This window comes from Sinocyclocheilus grahami, unplaced genomic scaffold (assembly GCF_001515645.1).
Source record: "Sinocyclocheilus grahami isolate Dianchi unplaced genomic scaffold, SAMN03320097.WGS_v1.1 scaffold1526.1, whole genome shotgun sequence".
Classification (NCBI taxonomy): domain Eukaryota; kingdom Metazoa; phylum Chordata; class Actinopteri; order Cypriniformes; family Cyprinidae; genus Sinocyclocheilus; species Sinocyclocheilus grahami.
In genome coordinates this window covers 118,361-138,986 of record NW_015506705.1, presented here as the reverse complement: position 1 = coordinate 138,986, position 20,626 = coordinate 118,361, and the positions used below count along the sequence as shown (strand labels likewise).

The following is a 20,626-nucleotide window of genomic DNA, read 5'->3' as shown; positions in this document are numbered from 1 at the left end:
AACATCTTAAGCCTAAATCGATTGAAGAACCATTGTCATCATCTGGCTTACGATGCTTTTGGGAAACGCAGCCTTGAAGAGTTTTGTAAATAATAGCCAATACTGTAAATGCCCGACATGCCAATAAAGCTTTGATTATGCTATATGACAGGAACTTTTACTGGAAGTGCAGTTTAGAGGATGAATTTAACAATAACCCTATTACTACCCTAACCCTATAATTATAAATGAATAATTTGCATAGTTTCATTTGTAAATGAAAACACCACTCATTTATCGTCACATACAGGTGTAAATGCAATCATAAAGTCCAAACATTATTGGCATGATTGTCAGGCGTTTACAGTATTTGCTAAATATATGGTAGCATATACTATCAACTAGAAGTTGTTCCCTCAAGCGCAGGAACGTGAAGCGCAGGAACCTGAAGCGCAGGAACCTGAAGCGCAGGAACCTGAAGCGCAGGAACCTGAAGCGCAGGAACCTGAAGCGCAGGAACCTGAAGCGCAGGAACCTGAAGCGCAGGAACCTGAAGCGCAGGAACCTGAAGCGCAGGAACCTGAAGCGCAGGAACCTGAAGCGCAGGAACCTGAAGCGCAGGAACCTGAAGCGCAGGAACCTGAAGCGCAGGAACCTGAAGCGCAGGAACCTGAAGCGCAGGAACCTGAAGCGCAGGAACCTGAAGCGCAGGAACCTGAAGCGCAGGAACCTGAAGCGCAGGAACGTGAAGCGCAGGAACCTGAAGCGCAGGAACGTTAAGCGCAGGAACCTGAAGCGCAGGAACGTGAAACGCAGGAACCTGAAGCGCAGGAATGTGAAGCGTAGAAACCAGATGCACAGGAACCCGAAGCGCAGGAACCAGATGCGCAGGAACGTGAAGCGCAGGAACCTGAAGCGCAGGAACGTGAAGCGCAGGAACGTGAAGCGCAGGAACCTGAAGCGCAGGAACCTGAAGGGCAGGAACCCGAAGCGCAGGAACGTGAAGCGCAGGAACCAGATGCGCAGGAACGTGAAGCGCAGGAACGTGAAGCGCAGGAACGTGAAGCGCAGGAACGTGAAGCGCAGAAACGTGAAGCGCAGGAACCTGAAGCGCAGGAACGTGAAGCGCAGGAACCTGAAGCGCAGAAACCAGATGCGCAGGAACGTGAAGCGCAGGAACCCAAAGCGCAGGAACCCGAAGCGCAGGAACCCGAAGCGCAGGAACCCGATGCGCAGGAACGTGAAGCGCAGAAACCTGGAAAATATGTATTGCAAAATCATTGCTTTTCTGCTGTTTCATTTATATTTTGCAATTCTTTATTTTTATTTGCAAAACTTATTTTTTTCTCGCAATACTTCATTTTCTTTTGCAATTCTTTATTTTGTTTGCAAAAAGCACATTTAATTTTTCTCAATACTTTTATTTTCGTTTGCAAAACTTTATTATTTTGCATATATAAGTGGCATTATATTGACTCCATACATCACAATCCGACTACAGTGTATCGCTGGTGTGGAAGCAGAGCGGCTAGCATTAGCAGCTAACACACACACACACACACACACACCGGCTGCAGCTGCTGTAAACACATCCGCACAGTCCCTGTAACACACACACACACAGCAGTGGCGTCAGATCAGGCGTGTGTTTAGCGCAGAACACAGCGAAGATGATCAAGCTTTTCTCGCTGAAGCAGCAGAAGAAGGACGAGGAGTCCGCCGGAGGAACGAGAGCCGGAGCCGGCGGAAAGAAGGCGAGCGCGGCCCAGCTGCGGATACAGAAGGGTACAAGACCACACACACACTCAGACACACACACACACACTCTCTCAGGGTCGTGCTTTCAGTCCAGGCTGTTCACAGACATGTTCTCCGAGCGACGAGGAGGAGAGCGAAACTAGCATTAGCCGCCGCGCTAGCATGTATTCGCGCACTCTCCAGTCAGTCTGCGCTGCTTCGCTGTTATTATATAGCGCTGCTCGATGTCTGGGCACCTCAGAGCAGTCGCGGGGAGTGAAGCTCCTGTCTGAAGTCTCCCAGCACGGGAGAAACGCTCGCTTTCTGCCGCGGCGACCTGTCACAACATCGAGGCCTAGAGTTGGCTGTGAGCGTCTGTATCTAGCGGCACAGCTGGACAGATGTGGAGGCCTGCTGTGTCCGCCTGTAACTGGAGCAGCACCTGCTCTTCATCTTCTACACACAAGCCGAGGGTGTTTTCATGCGACACCAGCGATTCTCCAGACACTCTGGATTCATGTGAAGAGCACATGGCTCACATGTAAACACGCAGCTCATGTGTCGCTCAGTTTCTTTCTGAATAGCTCCTACATGAAATCTGTTCTTCTGCAGCGTTGAAGCTGTATCAAGCTCGTCTCTCAGAGGGATGCTGAGATGCATACTCCTCTGACATTGTGTCTAGGAATAACTGAATTAAGTAGCTAGCAACCCATTACATCTGACAATGTATGAAATAAGACATAAATGTATTTAAATAGGCCTTCATGACATGTATTTGTGTGCGCGCAAGTTTAGAGTTTACTGGTATTTATGTAAGTTGTGAGAAGCCCAACAGTGTCATTATTGAGCTCGAGGCAGGTCACTGTTGGTTCAGTTCAGATCACGGTTTCTGCTCTTCTCCGTTTATTAAGCAGAATTCTCTGTGGGACATTATTTATCCTGAAAATCTTCCATTTTTAGTTGCTATTTGCATTGTAGCATTTGTTGCTTTGCGTTAGGTTGGCAGACGTCAAGGCTTTAAATCCCTCAGTCGGAGTTTTCTCTTAAATCGATGCATTTAATAATGGTGTGATGATCAGAACACAGGCTGCGTATATGCACTGCACGTTTTACAGTGTTTTGGGTGCGCAGCCACTTTGAATGAGCAACACTCTCACAAAACAGCATGTGTGAAGCACACCACTGCTTTTATGAAACATTCACAATTTCTATCAGGAAAAATAGCAATTAGAGTTTCTTGACTCGTGCATTTTGACTCACTTGCTTAGCATTTTGAATGTGAATTATTGATCAGTTGGCCTTCAGTTTTTTCATTCCAGGTGGCCATTAATTAATAGAGTTTAAAAGTGCTGCAAGTACATTTTTGACTGTACTGAAGCATAAAAACACCGTAACACATTTGCAGATATTAAGGAGATACTCTAGGTTCACACACGTTTCTCTGAAAAGCAGCACTACATCAGGTATTCTGCTGGGAAATGTGCGTTCAGTGCCGGACTGTCTGTTTTTGTTTTGGTCTGTGACTCCGCCCACTGACAGTTGAGCCAATAGTATTTCAACACCCCTGGTTGCCAGTTGGTGGAAAACAGCGTATTGCAGCCACTGAAGCCAGCAAACAAACTGGGTCAGAGATCACAGATTCTACCCGACCTAAAAAGCCTCGGCATCCATCGATAAACAACGCTCTCCAATATCCTGAATTTGGACTGCAGTACTCGCTTCAACCACTTGCTGTCTTACGTTGCAGCATAACGGGCTGAAATATTGCTGAGATTGACTCTTTTATAAACAAACGCGCATGTAAACACAACGGGCTTTATCACGATCAGCAAAAAGTTAATGTCCCTATTCTGTAAGCCAGGTCAATAATGTACTGATCTACCAAACACCTCCGCTTTAATGTGAACGCACTGGAAGTGGATTGATTTGAAACATGAGCACGAGGGACATGTCAGCCCGTGTATCTGTAATCAGGGCTTCTGCGGCTCTCAGAAATCCTGCTTCACTCTTCTGCTAATTAAAATGCTTTAAAAAGCCAATCTACTGAGCAGAAACCCCACTGTCAGGCAAGGGTCGTGTCTCCAGTCTGAACGATTGGGCTCTCTGATCAGATTTAACAGCAGTCACCACAAACCCTTCATAATGAACGCTCCGTCGTTAGCATCATGTGTGTGTGTGAGTGAAAGTGAAAGTAATGCTGCTGCTGTTTGTTCTGTGTCAGACATCAATGAGCTGAACCTGCCAAAGACGTGTGAGATGGTGTTCCCCGACCAGGACGACCTGCTCAACTTCAAGCTCATCATCTCCCCAGACGAGGTCTGCAGGCTTCCCTCTCTCCGAGCGTCTCTGAGCCGCTGTGTTTGTCTCGCAGAGCATACGGCATCGACCGGGACTGAATGAACGGAGCACAGATCACTCAGGCTTAGGGTTGGGGATAACAGAATCACAGACTTGCTGTAAAATTCTAATATCAATGCCACCTATCGATTCCTGTGTGCACGTGTTTTTGCTGTTAGAATGCATTTGTCTTTGAATCATTCGTTCTAGAGATTCATTCAAAAGCACGGATTCATCCAGTAATGAATCGAGTAAATCTCGAGCGAGTCATTGAATCGTTCCATCAGATATTGTTTAGTTGTCTAATATCTCTCCTTCAGAATTGTGAGAGAACTACAACCTCCATTAAAAAAAAAAATCTCAATTTATCCAGAATGGTGCAGCTCTATTTTGCACACAAACCGCTCTTAATCGAGGCCAGTTTTTTGTGTAGCCTGCTATTTTCTGTTCATGGTATTCAGCAGCAGTTAAATGTTTAGCAAAGTAAATCTGTTTTGATATCACATTGGAATGGATAAGGTGAGTTGGAGTTGATCAAGTCTGTGATGCTGTGGTTTTTCAGGCGTCGCAGCAGCCTGTGGATCTGTGCTGTTGCTCATGCAGAGTCCTCTCATAGCAGCATGTTACTCCGTCTCGTATTGTTCATGAGCATTCATCATTTTCTGTCTTGTTCTTTTGCAGGGTTTCTATAAAGGTGGGAAATTTGTCTTCAGTTTTAAGGTAAACAGCACCTCAGGTTCAGTGGACACTCAACTAAAGACCCACGGCAGATCAGTACCTAACAATGTAATCATATAAGAGTGAGCCGATCAGAAGCTGTACTTCCACATGTCACAGCACTGCAGGAAAACACGCACAAGCACATCTGGAACAGCTGTTTTCACAATGCTGTCAACAGTTAGCTTGTGTTCTGACACACCGAAGCTTAAACCTGTTATGGCAGAATAACGTAAAGGATTTGTCATCAATGTAATGTTTTTTCACCCATTATTAGCCAAGCTGTGTACATTTCTTTTCTTTAACAAGCGTCTTCTCTTGCTAATTACAATGTTTGTTTATTTCTTTGTCATTTTCAGACGTATGCTCCGTCAGAGCTGACACGTTTGGTCACAGCATTGTTTTTGCTTTAAATAGGATGCTTGTACTGAAAAGTAACCAGTTGTAGTGGTTGTGAATGGTGTTTTAAAAGCGTGTGCGATTACTGTTCAGCAGTGGTTAAAGTCGAGGTGTTTTTCTTTCAGGTAGGACAGGGATACCCTCACGACCCTCCTAAAGTCAAATGTGAAACGATGGTCTATCACCCCAACATTGACCTCGAAGGCAACGTCTGTCTAAATATTCTGAGGTATTGTGTGCACTCTTACACATTGGGTGTTGTGATGTAATAGCTAGGATTTGTCATGTCAGTGCTCAACACAAACAGATGTCTGCCGAGTTATGTGGAAAGGATAGTGGAGTCATGGTTATGGGACGTACAGTCCAGGGCTCGTGTTCTTAAAGACTCTAAGAATCCTCTCGGAGAGCTCCTAATGTAGCTTAAACATTTCTACGTAGGAGTCTTAGCTTAAGAGCGATTCAGGAGGGTTTAGTATAAGCCTTCATTTTGAAATTACATGCGTAATTTTTCCTGTTTTACCGTGCTCTCTCTCTCACACACACATTATATATATATATACTGTATATACTTATTTTTTATTTACTATGCTGTTAATGTTGAACTTTAAGGTAGGAACGTTCACACTGTCAGGTGACTAACAGCGACACAATGAGGTTCTGAAAGTGCTGTAATAGTTTGTGTGATCACTTTGCTTGTAGAAAGTTATGACAGACCAAAATCATCCCTGCTGCAATGTTGCATTTTTCCAGTTGCCAAATATGTTAATGTACAGCCACGTTCACATAGCAGCAGAATCCGGTTGTCAGTCCTGTATTTGAGTCCTTAACACGGTTACGTTCACACAACACAGTTATTTCCGGGGGTGACAACCGCACTCTCAGAAAACACGCGCTGTATGAACTGGACAGCTTGTAGCACAGTGCGAGAGAGCCGCTCGTGTGCGGTTTCACGACGGAGAAATGAGCCGTGTGTCATCTGAAGGTTTTAGATCCAGTCACTGTTCTCCACTGGAGCAGTTTCCGTCAGCTTTGTGTTCTGTGCGTGACTCAGATGCAGTGTCATGCGCGAGACGCAGAAAAGGGTGCGATTGCAGACACGGGCTTGACTCTCGTTGCACGTTCATACAGACAGTATTCGAGACGCTACTGTACAGTAAACTGCTGTTTGAACGGGACCTTTCGAGACTGTAAGGAAATGTGGTTGTCAATCCCTAAACCTGACAGTGTGAACGTGGCCATAGTTAATGTAGTGATTACTTTCATTTCTGGCGCTATGGCATTTTTAAACTGTGTCGGAGAAGTTAGTGTGTCACAAACATGATCACTGCACGATCTAATGTGTAGCATCTTATTGACTCACTGTCATGCATTGTGTGCCACACATTTCTTCTCCCTCTTCAAGGTTTGTTGATTTTCTCCTCTGCTAAAGAAACTCTTGAGCCTCTTAAAAGACCTCGTCCGTACTCCTAACAATTTTGGACCTTAAGAGCTCTTTTAAGGGTTAAGATGCTTTCAGAATTACTTTTTTTCTTTACTAGGATCTTTTCTTTAATTTTAAGAGGAAATGCCCACATTTCTAAGAATTTTCTTATAATTTTGTTACTAGGAGCAACTCTTAGCACTAAGATGTATCATGAGTACGGGCCCAGGTCTCCTGAGGGCTGCTGCATAGTTGACAACATTTTCACTGCACTGCAACATAAAATGAATAGTAGCTCTTGTTTATTTATCATTTTTGGGCCACATAAATTGCTGCTTCCAAGATGTCAGAAACAGTAGTTTTCATTCGGTCTGGTGATCAGAAGCTGCCACCATATCAAAAGAGATGATGACTGTCTCTTCACCGATTTTATTAAGGCAACAGAGGTTTCATCATAATATACATCACAATCTACTGTAGTTATTCTCCATGGAAATACAGTTTTTATGATAATTTTCAATTCCAGGGAGATTTTACAGTTCTCAATATTCTTGATATTCTTGAATTTTGATATCAAAGTAAAAATACTAGGTTTTTAAAGGTCAAATGTTTTTAAGCTCTTATTGAAGACAAATAAGCAGTCTGTATGAAATAAGAGCAAAGAAGCAACTGCCCCATCAATAGGACATGAACATGAACTTTTTCACTCACCAGCCAATTTGGCTACTACATTTTTAAGTTACCAGCCATTCATAACTTTTACTAGCCAAAAAAAAAAACAGAAATAAACCAACAGCTTGAGGCTGTCTACACTGGACCGTGACAAAGCGACCATTGCAAATCATTTTGTCAGTACTAGGGGTGTGCGATATTGACAAAAAATAATATCTCTATTTTCTAGGAAATTTATTTAAATAGATTTTTACCTTTTATAAAGCCATTGTTTATAAAACTGTGCATCATCTTTTGAGTCAAATTCTTACATGTAATCAGTCAATTATAACAATAATACATTTAGGCTGTTACTAAACAAATGAAATCAGTATCAAATTTAATCTTTGCATAAGTTGCATATGAAGTGGCATTTAGATGTGTTTACACATGTTAATGCAGCTCAGAGGGACATGGAATGCTTTAACCTGCAGTTACACATGCATAAATAATGTTTTGATATTTTAAACATGAAATGTTGAATACTGATATTTGAAATTATTTAAAGAATGAAAAGATACTTTAAATATGAAGTGAAATCCGCCAGTAGGTGGCAGCAAGTCACTGTTAATAAGTGAGTCATTGCGACTGAACCGAATCATTTAAACGGGTGATTCATTCAGGAACAAGAAACGCCCTCATGTTGCTCAGAGACGCAAAACAGTGCTGTGGCTGTGTTTGGTATGATTTTTGTTGGATAAATGGAGCAAAAACAGCCAATATGCTGTCTAAAATGTAAGTCTCTTAATATTAACTTAGTTTACTGAACTGCTGTATACAATCAATATCACATTTGTAACCATGCTGATTTTTTGTTTAAAACTGCACTCTTTGTGTGATATTGATTAACTAATATATAAATTGAAATGATATAAATATAAATTTTCTGCCCCCTTGTCTTGAATGATCACATAATTCTTAATGCATAATAATAGACTGAATCATGCAGTGAAAGAACGCACTCTAAATGCTCACGCGCACTAAGTTAGTGTAGTCGCTTATGTGTGCCTCTGTAGGTGTGTTTTGTTTGGTTTTTGCAATACAGGCTACTCAATAATGCCATGATGTCTCAGGAGTTCAGTATTTGCGCTAAACTTGTGCAGATTTGGCTTGCATGAACTTCCCCAAGAAATTAATGAATGAACATAATTACGAAAAGTAACCCGCCAAATTGGCTAGCGATTTGACAGTGTTACCCGCCACAGCTGATTTTTACCCACATTTGGCAGGTGTTAATTTCAAACCCTGAATGTAATGGATCTGGATTAGGGGTGTAACGGTGCGGGTCTTTCGGTTCGGTGCACATGTGTACTGAACAAATACAGTGTTGTTTTAGCCACTGCACGGCTGGAGCTTCTCTGGAAACTTCCAGCTTTATATTTTATTACTTTTGACAAGAATCAGAGTCTCCTCTTTCAAATTATGTCCTTTTTTTCAGGAAATTCAGACAGTAAATGCCGTTTTGACTCTCTTTGATGTGGCGTGACAGATCACTGTATAAACGCCTCAGTTACTGCTAGTTTTAACGTGAAATAAATATGAATGAACATCTCACGTAATCGCTCAATCAGGGTTTCAACTGCGGAAAGACGTCAAAACAAAATGTCACGTAGCATTTCATTTACCTCAGGCAAGTCATCAGTGTCCACAGCTCGATAGTTCAGCAGAGAAATGCGAAGATCATTTCGCCAAATATTAGACTATATGCTCGTTATATTTTACTTTACCTGTTAGTGATGTCTTAATTGACCACTGTTGCTGTCTCTTCACCGATTTTATTAAGGCAACAGAGGTTTCATCATAATATACATCACAATCTACTGTAGTTATTCTCCATGGAAATACAGTTTTTATGATAATTTTCAATTCCAGGGAGATTTTACAGTTCTCAATATTCTTGATATTCTTGAATTTTGATATCAAAGTAAAAATACTAGGTTTTTAAAGGTCAAATGTTTTTAAGCTCTTATTGAAGACAAATAAGCAGTCTGTATGAAATAAGAGCAAAGAAGCAACTGCCCCATCAATAGGACATGAACATGAACTTTTTCACTCACCAGCCAATTTGGCTACTACATTTTTAAGTTACCAGCCATTCATAACTTTTACTAGCCAAAAAAAAAAACAGAAATAAACCAACAGCTTGAGGCTGTCTACACTGGACCGTGACAAAGCGACCATTGCAAATCATTTTGTCAGTACTAGGGGTGTGCGATATTGACAAAAAATAATATCTCTATTTTCTAGGAAATTTATTTAAATAGATTTTTACCTTTTATAAAGCCATTGTTTATAAAACTGTGCATCATCTTTTGAGTCAAATTCTTACATGTAATCAGTCAATTATAACAATAATACATTTAGGCTGTTACTAAACAAATGAAATCAGTATCAAATTTAATCTTTGCATAAGTTGCATATGAAGTGGCATTTAGATGTGTTTACACATGTTAATGCAGCTCAGAGGGACATGGAATGCTTTAACCTGCAGTTACACATGCATAAATAATGTTTTGATATTTTAAACATGAAATGTTGAATACTGATATTTGAAATTATTTAAAGAATGAAAAGATACTTTAAATATGAAATGAAATCCGCCAGTAGGTGGCAGCAAGTCACTGTTAATAAGTGAGTCATTGCGACTGAACCGAATCATTTAAACGGGTGATTCATTCAGGAACAAGAAACGCCCTCATGTTGCTCAGAGACGCAAAACAGTGCTGTGGCTGTGTTTGGTATGATTTTTGTTGGATAAATGGAGCAAAAACAGCCAATATGCTGTCTAAAATGTAAGTCTCTTAATATTAACTTAGTTTACTGAACTGCTGTATACAATCAATATCACATTTGTAACCATGCTGATTTTTTGTTTAAAACTGCACTCTTTGTGTGATATTGATTAACTAATATATAAATTGAAATGATATAAATATAAATTTTCTGCCCCCTTGTCTTGAATGATCACATAATTCTTAATGCATAATAATAGACTGAATCATGCAGTGAAAGAACGCACTCTAAATGCTCACGCGCACTAAGTTAGTGTAGTCGCTTATGTGTGCCTCTGTAGGTGTGTTTTGTTTGGTTTTTGCAATACAGGCTACTCAATAATGCCATGATGTCTCAGGAGTTCAGTATTTGCGCTAAACTTGTGCAGATTTGGCTTGCATGAACTTCCCCAAGAAATTAATGAATGAACATAATTACGAAAAGTAACCCGCCAAATTGGCTAGCGATTTGACAGTGTTACCCGCCACAGCTGATTTTTACCCACATTTGGCAGGTGTTAATTTCAAACCCTGAATGTAATGGATCTGGATTAGGGGTGTAACGGTGCGGGTCTTTCGGTTCGGTGCACATGTGTACTGAACAAATACAGCGTTGTTTTAGCCACTGCACGGCTGGAGCTTCTCTGGAAACTTCCAGCTTTATATTTTATTACTTTTGACAAGAATCAGAGTCTCCTCTTTCAAATGATGTCCTTTTTTTCAGGAAATTCAGATAGTAAATGCCGTTTTGACGCTCTTTGATGTGGCGTGACAGATCACTGTATAAACGCCTCAGTTACTGCTAGTTTTAACGTGAAATAAATATGAATGAACATCTCACGTAATCGCTCAATCAGGGTTTCAACTGCGGAAAGACGTCAAAACAAAATGTCACGTAGCATTTCATTTACCTCAGGCAAGTCATCAGTGTCCACAGCTCGATAGTTCAGCAGAGAAATGCGAAGATCATTTCGCCAAATATTAGACTATATGCTCGTTATATTTTACTTTACCTGTTAGTGATGTCTTAATTGACCACTGTTGCTATCCCCGACAAACAGTGCCGCTCTCACGCTACACACATGTTCTCACACAGTGAAAGATACATCGCAGAGCAAAGAGGAAACTGACAACACACCGACACACAAGACAGAGCAGGTTACTTCTGATATGAAACAAGGTCTCAGCACTCTCTGCTTTCAAATTGTGTCATTTTTAAAGAAATTCAAACAATAAATACTTGGACTGCACGGTAAATCGCATGCAGTTATTTAATGCGCATCTCGTCAGTAAAGCCGGTTCTGTGATCAGTACTAAATCTCCATCACATGCTTTCAGATGGAGCAGCATTTACTACAGAGCCGTAGTTCACTGACAAGCTACACAAATAGCTGTCATTATCACGAACAATTTCTTCGATTTCATAATCGTGCAAAAAATTTTTGGCGTAGCTTCTCAGTGAACTACGGCCCTGTAGTAAATGCTGCTTCATCTGAAAGCATGTGATGGAGATTTACTGCTGATCACAGAACTGGCTTTACTGACGAGATTCACATTAAATATCGCATGTGATTTATCGTGCAGCCCTAATTTCAACAACAAATAGAAATTTTATAATTTAGAAGTTAATTTAAAAACTGCATTATGATAAATGTACATGTTTGCGTAATTTTTTTTAAGTCAAGTGTTGATTATTATTTTTTAAAAATAAACAGTAATTGAATTTAAGTTTGGACTCTGTTGTTAATTGTAACCTTATAGTAATGTAAAAGGGCTCCCTATAGTAGAGCATAAACTGAGGTATGTAGCAAAGCGTCAGGTTTGTGTTCGTTACACCCCTAATCCAGATGAAGCCTGGAGCACAGAGTTCTCCCGAGTGTCTGATTGAGCTCGGTCCGTAGCAGCGCTGGCTTTCTCCAGAGTCCTTCACGCTGACCTCAGGACATCTGCAGCCCTGCACACCAAACATCTCCTACGCAGTTATTCAGTCAACATCCACATGGGAAATCCCCAACACTGGGTCCTGACCAAACACTAAATCCAGAGCATTCAGTGTGCTTTGATGCTTATCCTGTAGGGATGGGCGATATGGACTTAAAACTGTATCACAATATTATCTGGTATTTATTGTGATAACGATATCAATGATAATTCGTATGCATCAGCTGAGAGACAAAAAAATAGGGTGTTGTGAGCACACACACGTAATGTAATGTCTGTATCATTCATACTGGACGCTAGAGGGTGCCCTCGCGCAGAAACTCCACATATGCATCACAGAAGTAATAACTGATGATGCTTTAGGAAATCCCTAGTATGGACAAAGACACCCAGCTATTGCTGAGTAAACAGAAGATAGAAACGCTTAAACTGATCAAACATGAAGACAATAAACACAATTGTGACAATATATGGTTCATCTGTGTTTTTCAAGCCATCTTGAGTATTTTTTTATAAGAATAAAGTATATGTATAACGCAATGCTAATCGACATAGGATTTCTGCCTTTTTCTGTGATGTGAAACCAGGTCTGGTCACAAAAATAAGTTATTTCAATCACTTGACTGATGTTATAAAGTGTATTTGGAGTAACCCCGTGTCCACACCAGACACGACGCGACAGAATCAATCAAATATCACAGCCAATCAGAAGCATGTGTGGGCGGAGCCTCTGGAAGCGCTCTGCACTCACAAAGAAATGGATAAGTTTATAATCTAATTCATAAATATTAAACCTTTTTAACATCATTAAAAGTACATACTGAGTGACTGATACCATCTTTATGGAATACACTCGTTGGTTCGCAGTGAGTCACAGTTTTAACGTACATCTTTGCTTTATTTTCAAGATCTGAGGTAAACTGACTGTTGTTGCTTTAAGTATGGTTATAAATGCCACGCACTATGATATTTAAACTCATATTAGACACGTTCAGCTTTGAATAAAGCACATAATCAGTACCTGAGATTATCACTGTCATATAGTTTGAATGTTGTTGTTCCAGCTATGACGTCGCTGAAATAGAAACTTTTTCTAAGATAGAAATTTTGCACGTTGCGGCTAGTTAGGACAAAACGTCTCAGGTTACTTATGTAACCATGGTTCTCTGAATAGGGAACGAGACACTGCGTCCTCTAGGGGTTGCTATGGGGAACGCCTCGCCGTGACCCGTGTCTGAAGCATATATTGAAAAAACACCAACTCGTTGGCCGGCAACAGCCATGACATCACTACCGGTGCGACTACAGTATAAATCGGCACCGGGAGCTACACATCATTCACTTCTTTGTCTGAAGGACGCAGTGTCTCGTTCCCTACTCAGGGAACCATGGTTACATAAGTAACCTGAGACGTTCCCTTTCATGGGAACTTTGAACTGCGTCCTCTAGGGGTCGCTATGGGGAACGGTATACCCACGCCACCATGCTGAGGGGAGTGCAAGCCAGAACCATGGCGAGCACTAAGTACAAACTACCATATTGCTATGGGAGTCGCCCCTGGGATGTTATGGCGCTTTTCCACTGCGTGGTACGACTCGGCTCGGTACGGCTCAGTACGGTACGGCTCGGTTCGGCTTGGTTTGCGTTTCCACTGCAGTTTAGTATCGCTTTAGAATGGGCGGGATTATTCACATGTCGTTATAGTTGTACCGCCTCTACCTTCTAGGGGTTCTCGTGGCACCCTGAAAGAGCAGCCCATAGATAAATATAGCGTATCCCCAGACACTATATCTACGGCTATAATGCTAGAGTGACTAGTAGTAAATCTGTAGCTGGGGGAGCAACATCCAGCTCTCAATGGAGAGTGAGCTCAACCTACAGCATGTTCCCATGGTGGAACAGCTAGCAGTTATTCAGCTGAGGGAGCAACACACTCAGTTCTCAACCCGAGATGGGGCTCGACCTGGAGCATGTTCCAATGCTGGAACGCTAGCAGTAGTTTACCTTGGCTGAGGGAGCACAAACCCAGCTCTCATGGCATAACTCGTATGCTGGAATCGATGGATGCGTGAAGAAAAACGGCCTCTTCCATTCCTTCTCAATCTCTATATGAAAAAACAGGAAGAAAGGAAGGCTCACCTGAGCTGGAGGGTTTATGGCCAGAAAAATAACGATCATCGAGATATTTCGCGACGTCACATTTTCTAGCGATCCCTAGAGGACGCAGTTCGAAGTTCCCATGAAAGGGAACCTCTGATTAACATGGAAAAGATACCGTTTATCGTGTGTCGTGGCGTCGCATCGCGTGTAGTTAGGATACGGCGTAAAAGTTTGTCAATAAATCTCTTTGTTGGACCACAGGTTTGAGAGGTTTCAGTTTCACGTCCGCCTTCCACGATGTCGCTCCACATGGTCGCACACAGAAATATGTCAACAACTAGACTCTATCGTTATTATCGTGGGAAGACTAGTTCTTATCGTCGGGAGAATTTTTACCGGTATATCGCAAACCTCTATTATTCTGTACAGCCTTTCAGGTGAATGACAGAATGCAAGCAGAGTATAACGGGGATAAAGGGTAGAAAGTTGGACAGTTGTTGAATTATCAGTCATGTAATGAAATATCAATGTGATCCTGACATTCAGCATAACTCCTTCTGTTTCAGAGAAGACTGGAAGCCAGTGTTGACGATTAACTCCATCATATACGGACTACAGTATCTGTTCCTGGTACGTTCAGCTCTGCTGCTCGTTGTGTTTAGATGTTGGTGACACGATCCTCACGCCCTGCTGAGTTTCTCTGGTTTATTTCCTGCTGGCATTCACCTGCACACATTAACTGCAGCTGGTGTTGTGTGGTCTCTATGTGTCCCTGCTGCAGGAGCCCAACCCTGAAGACCCCCTGAACAAAGAGGCGGCGGAGGTGCTGCAGACGAACCGGCGGCTCTTTGAGCAGAACGTCCAGCGCTCGCTGCGCGGTGGATACGTGGGCGCCACCTACTTCGAACGCTGTCTCAAATAGTCCACGCCGCCGGCCCTCACATCCCAGAATGCATTTATCGTTTACATGCGCTGAGACGCACTGACCGACACACTGACCGCACACAGAAGGGGGGGGGGGGCACCGGTCAGTGACTGTTGCTCAGAGAATCCAGTCGTATTTTGCCACTATGCTGGTACCCACTGTTTATTTTTGCTAACTCATCCTCCCACTCACAGAGAGCGAGACAGATCATTACACTTGTATTCATTACCCAGGCTTGAGGACCCCATTCTTCTGGGCTTCGCGAAACTGCCTCGAGTCGCACATATTCAACTAGTCACTCATTCTTACGTTCGCCAAAAAAGACGCATGCAGCGTTGCCTTCGACCAATTCTGATAGCGCTGACAAATTGATACCCCATTGAAGCTAGAGGCCGGTTAACACGAGATCGGCAGGATCCGTCTGCTAACTGGGCGGTTGTGAGCTTGGGAGACCTGCGATGTTTTGCTCTAGTTTTCCTGGTTGGGATGGTTGGGATGGGTGGGATGGGAAATTGATACCCCATTGAAGCTAGAGGCCGGTTAACACGAGATCGGCAGGATCCGTCTGCTAACTGGGCTGTTGTGAGCTTGGGAGACCTGCAATGTTTTGCTCTAGTTTTCCTGGTTGGGAATGGGTGGGATGGGATTTTCCTGAGGAGGATCGTCGTAGGGTTAGGAAGGGTTGCGTACAATGTTACAATTCTGTTGTGTATATTGAAATCCCAGTTGTTCACGATGACTGCAATATGAATTATGTTAAATAAAATATTGAGTTGAATGCCTACATTTTAAGATTAGTGTAAACTACAACAGCAGATTGTCTTTAAAAAAGAAACCGCAACAATCAAATGTTTGATCTGACCTGGACGATGATGTGCCTCTGCGTCAGCACACTGGACTGATGATCACTGGACGCTCCGGACCGATGAAGCGCATGCGGTTTCTCCCGTCAGCTCAGCAGCCACAGCAGTGCAAGCAGGGGATTGTGGGATATCATTCAGGATTTGGACGGGCCTCTGGATGCTGCCTCTCAGGTTTCAGACGAATGAGTGAATGCTGTAGACATCTGTCGGTCACGTGTGTGAGGTGCGAAAGCAGAGCAAGTTCACAATGCCTTCATTACAAACCGCTTCAGTCAGCGTGCGCTGGTATTTGAATGAATGATCTATGAAAAGTTTATTCCTTCATATCCCTAGTGAATAATAATAAATATGCTTAGATGTATTTGAAATACATTTATTTCATGCCAATTACACTACAAATACAGTTACGTAATTATCTACTTGATCAAATACCCTGCAATTGTACTTTTGCTATACTAAACTATACTTTAAAGTCTGCTAAATTGGAACAGCTCATTTTAATGCTCTTTAATTGTGTGGAGGTAATGCTGAAGTTCAACTAAAGATATACTGAAGTATATGTGATTGTGCTAAAGTGGAACTCTTGTAAATATACTTCAGGTACACTTCAAATATCTTGCATTTAAAGACTGATATTATTGAAAGATCATACAATCCTCATCAATAGTGACATTAAAACACATTTTAGGCTTAATATAAATAAAGTTGAATTATAAGTTGTATATCAGTAAGCCTCGAGCAATATATCAGTACAGATGTTAGTAGATTTGAACTAGGTGTGAAATAACTGTATTTGAAGTATATAACTTTTTCTTTTTTTAACTCTGGATCAGCAGATAGTAGGTAATGGAGAGAAGTGTGTGTTAAATACGACTAACATGGCAGATATTGCTTTCCACGTGTCAGTTACCTGCAAACTAAATGCAGTAAATCTGTCTGCCCTCATTTTCATTATGAGAAACAATTCATTTTGCTCCACTACATTTCAAAGCTTTTACCGTCCATGCGTACCGCTTCTTGTTATTGAGAAGAGTATAACTCGATCACGAAGCAGCATTCTTTGGGTGAATCGGTTCACCAAGTGCTCTGAGTGATTGCAGCGTGTGGAAGGTCCAGAGCGAGTCGAATCACTGAATCGGTTCACCAAGCGCTCTGAGTGATTGCAGCGTGTGGAAGGTCCAGAGCGAGTCGAATCACTGAATCGGTTCACCAAGCGCTCTGAGTGATTGCAGCGTGTGGAAGGTCCAGAGCGAGTCGAATCACGTGTGCGCTCTTCCTTCGCTCTGTCTTTGTGTCTTTTTTTCTCTGTGTGTGTGTGTGTGTGCTCTTCCTCCGCTCTGAGCTGGGGTCATGTCTTCTCTGTCTGAGCTCCGGAGCAGGCCGGTCTCGGGGTTTGGAGCGGTCCATGTTGCTCTGGTTCATCTCGATGTCTCTGAGAGCTACAACCAGTGTTGGGCTCGTTACTCAAACATTTTATTTATTACTTGTTACTAGTTACTCCTTATAAAAGTCATATTATTGATTGATAATGATGTTTAAGTAAAAGTGTTGTAGTATTCTCATTGTGTAGCTTGAAACTAAGTGTAGTTATAATTGATCTTTTATCAATATACGATTATATTTCATGATGTATTTTATCAGAAGTTGCATAAGTTCACGAGAAAATGTTTAGTTTTATAAAAGTGTTTTCTTTTATTCTAGTAATATAATTGATGAGGATCAGAGGGATGTGAAGCCATATGTGTGCGCTCTTCCTCCGGTCTGAGCTGGGGTCATGTCTTCTCTGTCTGAGCTCCGGAGCAGGCCGGTCTCGGGGTTTGGAGCGGTCCATGTTGCTCTGGTTCGTCTCGATGTCTCTGAGAGCTACAACCAGTGTTGGGCTCGTTACTCAAACATTTTATTTATTACTTGTTACTAGTTACTCCTTATAAAAGTCATATTATTGATTGATAATGATGTTTAAGTAAAAGTGTTGTAGTATTCTCATTGTGTAGCTTGAAACTAAGTGTAGTTATAATTGATCTTTTATCAATATACGATTATATTTCATGATGTATTTTATCAGAAGTTGCATAAGTTCACGAGAAAATGTTTAGTTTTATAAAAGTGTTTTCTTTTATTCTAGTAATATAATTGATGAGGATCAGAGGGATGTGAAGCCATATATTACCAGAGTAAAGTAATGCCACAGCTACACATCAGTGTTCAGGTCATCTTTTCTCCTCACACAATCAGTGTAATGCAATATTTCCATCCGCTGAATGTAAGCTTTCCATATTCCACGCTCGCCTGCTGCTCTGGTCACTTCATGTGTTCATGAGTCCTGAAAATTATGAAATAAACCCAGGCATTATTGGATTGCTGGACTTCAAATCAGCAGTTCTGGTGCTGCAGCAGTGCACACAGGCCGTGAGGACATATGGTAGCGTGCAGACATGCTCTCGTTAGTAGCCTATCGGAAAAGCAAGCCACGGCGTGAAACCATTACTTTCGAATAATTTTACTAACACCCGAGCCTCCGTTACATTAATGTGAGCTCTGACAGAGGAATGCGCCGTGTGCAGAGCAGAAGAGAGCGCGTGAATCTGAATTACTCGCATGACCGGTGTTCTGGAGATGTGTGCTGCCCTCAGATTGTGCTTCCAGCATGATATTAATAAAGTGTGAGGCTTTATTAACATGTACACCTACACTTACCGTAGGATCAATACAGTGTTGGTAGCAGAATCTGATAGGTAGCATTATTTTTCAGAACAACGGCTTTCCCCAAACTATTTTATTGATAAAGTCTTTGTGTGTGTATGAGAGAAAACAAGCTGTCCAACAATTAATGCCACGGATCCCCAAATATAATGCCTTAGTCACTATAGTTTTGTCTGTTAACTTAGCTGAGTATTAATCTGCTAGCAACTGTTAGGCTATCAGGAGCACCCCATTATTAGCATGTCAGAATACTGTATGCTAAAGGACATCGTACTGTAAAGTTACATTAATACATTTAGCAGACAGATATTCACATGGATTTATAGTTTAGGTAAGGAGGGAGCGCAGACAGCAACACAAAAATATGAGTCAATGCAATAGTGTGTTCAGTAGGCTTTTAGGATTTTTCAATAAAGGTATTGCACTAATTTGTATAAATAGGCACTTTAAACATCATTCTGTGCAAACAAATTAAAACGAGGTGGTTGTTTTGCAACTAGGTGGACATAGTTCTGTTCATAACCGTAGACCTGCTGGTGAAGAAGTGACAGGTACAAGAAACACACACACACACAAGGGATGGACCGAGATATTGATGAAAATGAAGAAACGGAAGATGGAAGTGAAGGTGCAGTTCAAGAACCTTTCATTATTTGCACGGCTCCAGCCTAAGGGTTTAGACCTGCTGGCCATACAAATAACAGCGTGTCTGTGGTTTCAGAATGTGTTGTGGGTGTATAGGATGGCCTGGATGAGAGTGAGATTTGCAGCCTGATATTGTGTGCCACTGAGCCTGGGTTTAAGCGGATGATAGTGAAAGCAAGAGCACCCGCAGCTGAAGCTGTAATAAACAGATTGGGCAAACTATCTAGTGCACATTTGTGTTTGCGCTCCGGTTTCCATTTACATTTTTACAGCGTTCAGCAATGTAGCCAATCACATACATCCCTGTTGATTTATTGAACACAATGACCAATCAGAGGCGTTAAAGTTAGAACCCATTCAACGCTTCAAACGCTGGAGTTTGTGTCCAGTGCTCAGTTCTGCCAGCTCGAGAGCCATCTTATTATAACGATGTAAATAAAAGATTCATCGTGCAGTACAGAGAGGTTCATTGATTATAACGTAACGTTGTGAGACCGCGATCAGCTAAGACGAGTGACAGGGTTTTAGGGAGCTCTCGTTGCACGCTTTATGAAGGCTATATGTGATTTATGTTATCCATATAGGCCTATTTGTATAAAACGTTTGTTTTTCACGCTACACGCTGGAAAATCCTCTTGCAGGAGATGATTTCCTTCCTAAATTATAACATTAGCTATATGTTTTACATGTATAAAGACCCACTTATGCTGTGTGAGAAAAATGTTAGGCATCATATTACACGTATAAATATAAATGAAACCCGAATCCTTACCCTAACCATATAGTAAGCACATGTAGTTAATTCATATTAAATATATAACTGCACACTGTAACAAGCCAAGGGCACTTTAAAGGGGTCACATGATGAGATTTAATTGTTCCTTTCTCTTTGGAGTGTTACAAGCTCTTGGTGCATAAAGAAGATCTGTAAAGTTGCAAAGACTAAAGTCTCAAATCCAAAGAGATATTCTTTATAAAAGTTAAGAGTCAGCCACGCCACCTAAAACGGCTCGTTCCCCACATGTCTACGTCACGATGTGGGAAGATTTGCATAACGCTGCCCAAATGTTCACGCAAAGAAAGAAGGCGTAACTTTTATTCTCGCTGTAGTATTGTTGCTGCCGCCATGTCTTGAAGACGCTGTGTTTCGTTGTGAAAGCGAAGCTACTTTGTTTGGTCTTCCAAAAGAGGACACGACTAGAAATCAGTGGTTAAGTTGTATTTACAACACTGTTCCAGAACACTTCAACCCAAATATTCAGATGTATAACGCTTTTCAGACTGATGAGCTTTGTAAAGAGCGTTTCAGAAAGGCGGGGCATAGAGGAGAAACAATAATGTACAGTATGTGGAAAATAATGTGTTTTTTAACCTTAAA

At 41.7% G+C, this 20,626-nt stretch overlaps 1 protein-coding gene across 1 annotated transcript; it reads left to right on the top strand.

Moving 5' to 3' along the window:
* The first annotated feature begins 1,474 nt into the window (after positions 1-1,474).
* LOC107570967 (NEDD8-conjugating enzyme Ubc12) lies at positions 1,475-15,526 on the top strand. The gene is made up of 6 exons (XM_016257252.1): positions 1,475-1,764; positions 3,938-4,032; positions 4,735-4,773; positions 5,295-5,398; positions 14,679-14,742; positions 14,894-15,526. The coding sequence occupies exons 1-6, from the start codon at positions 1,650-1,652 to the stop codon at positions 15,032-15,034; spliced, it is 558 nt and encodes a 185-aa protein (XP_016112738.1). The 5' UTR covers positions 1,475-1,649; the 3' UTR covers positions 15,035-15,526.
* The last annotated feature ends 5,100 nt before the right edge of the window (positions 15,527-20,626 follow it).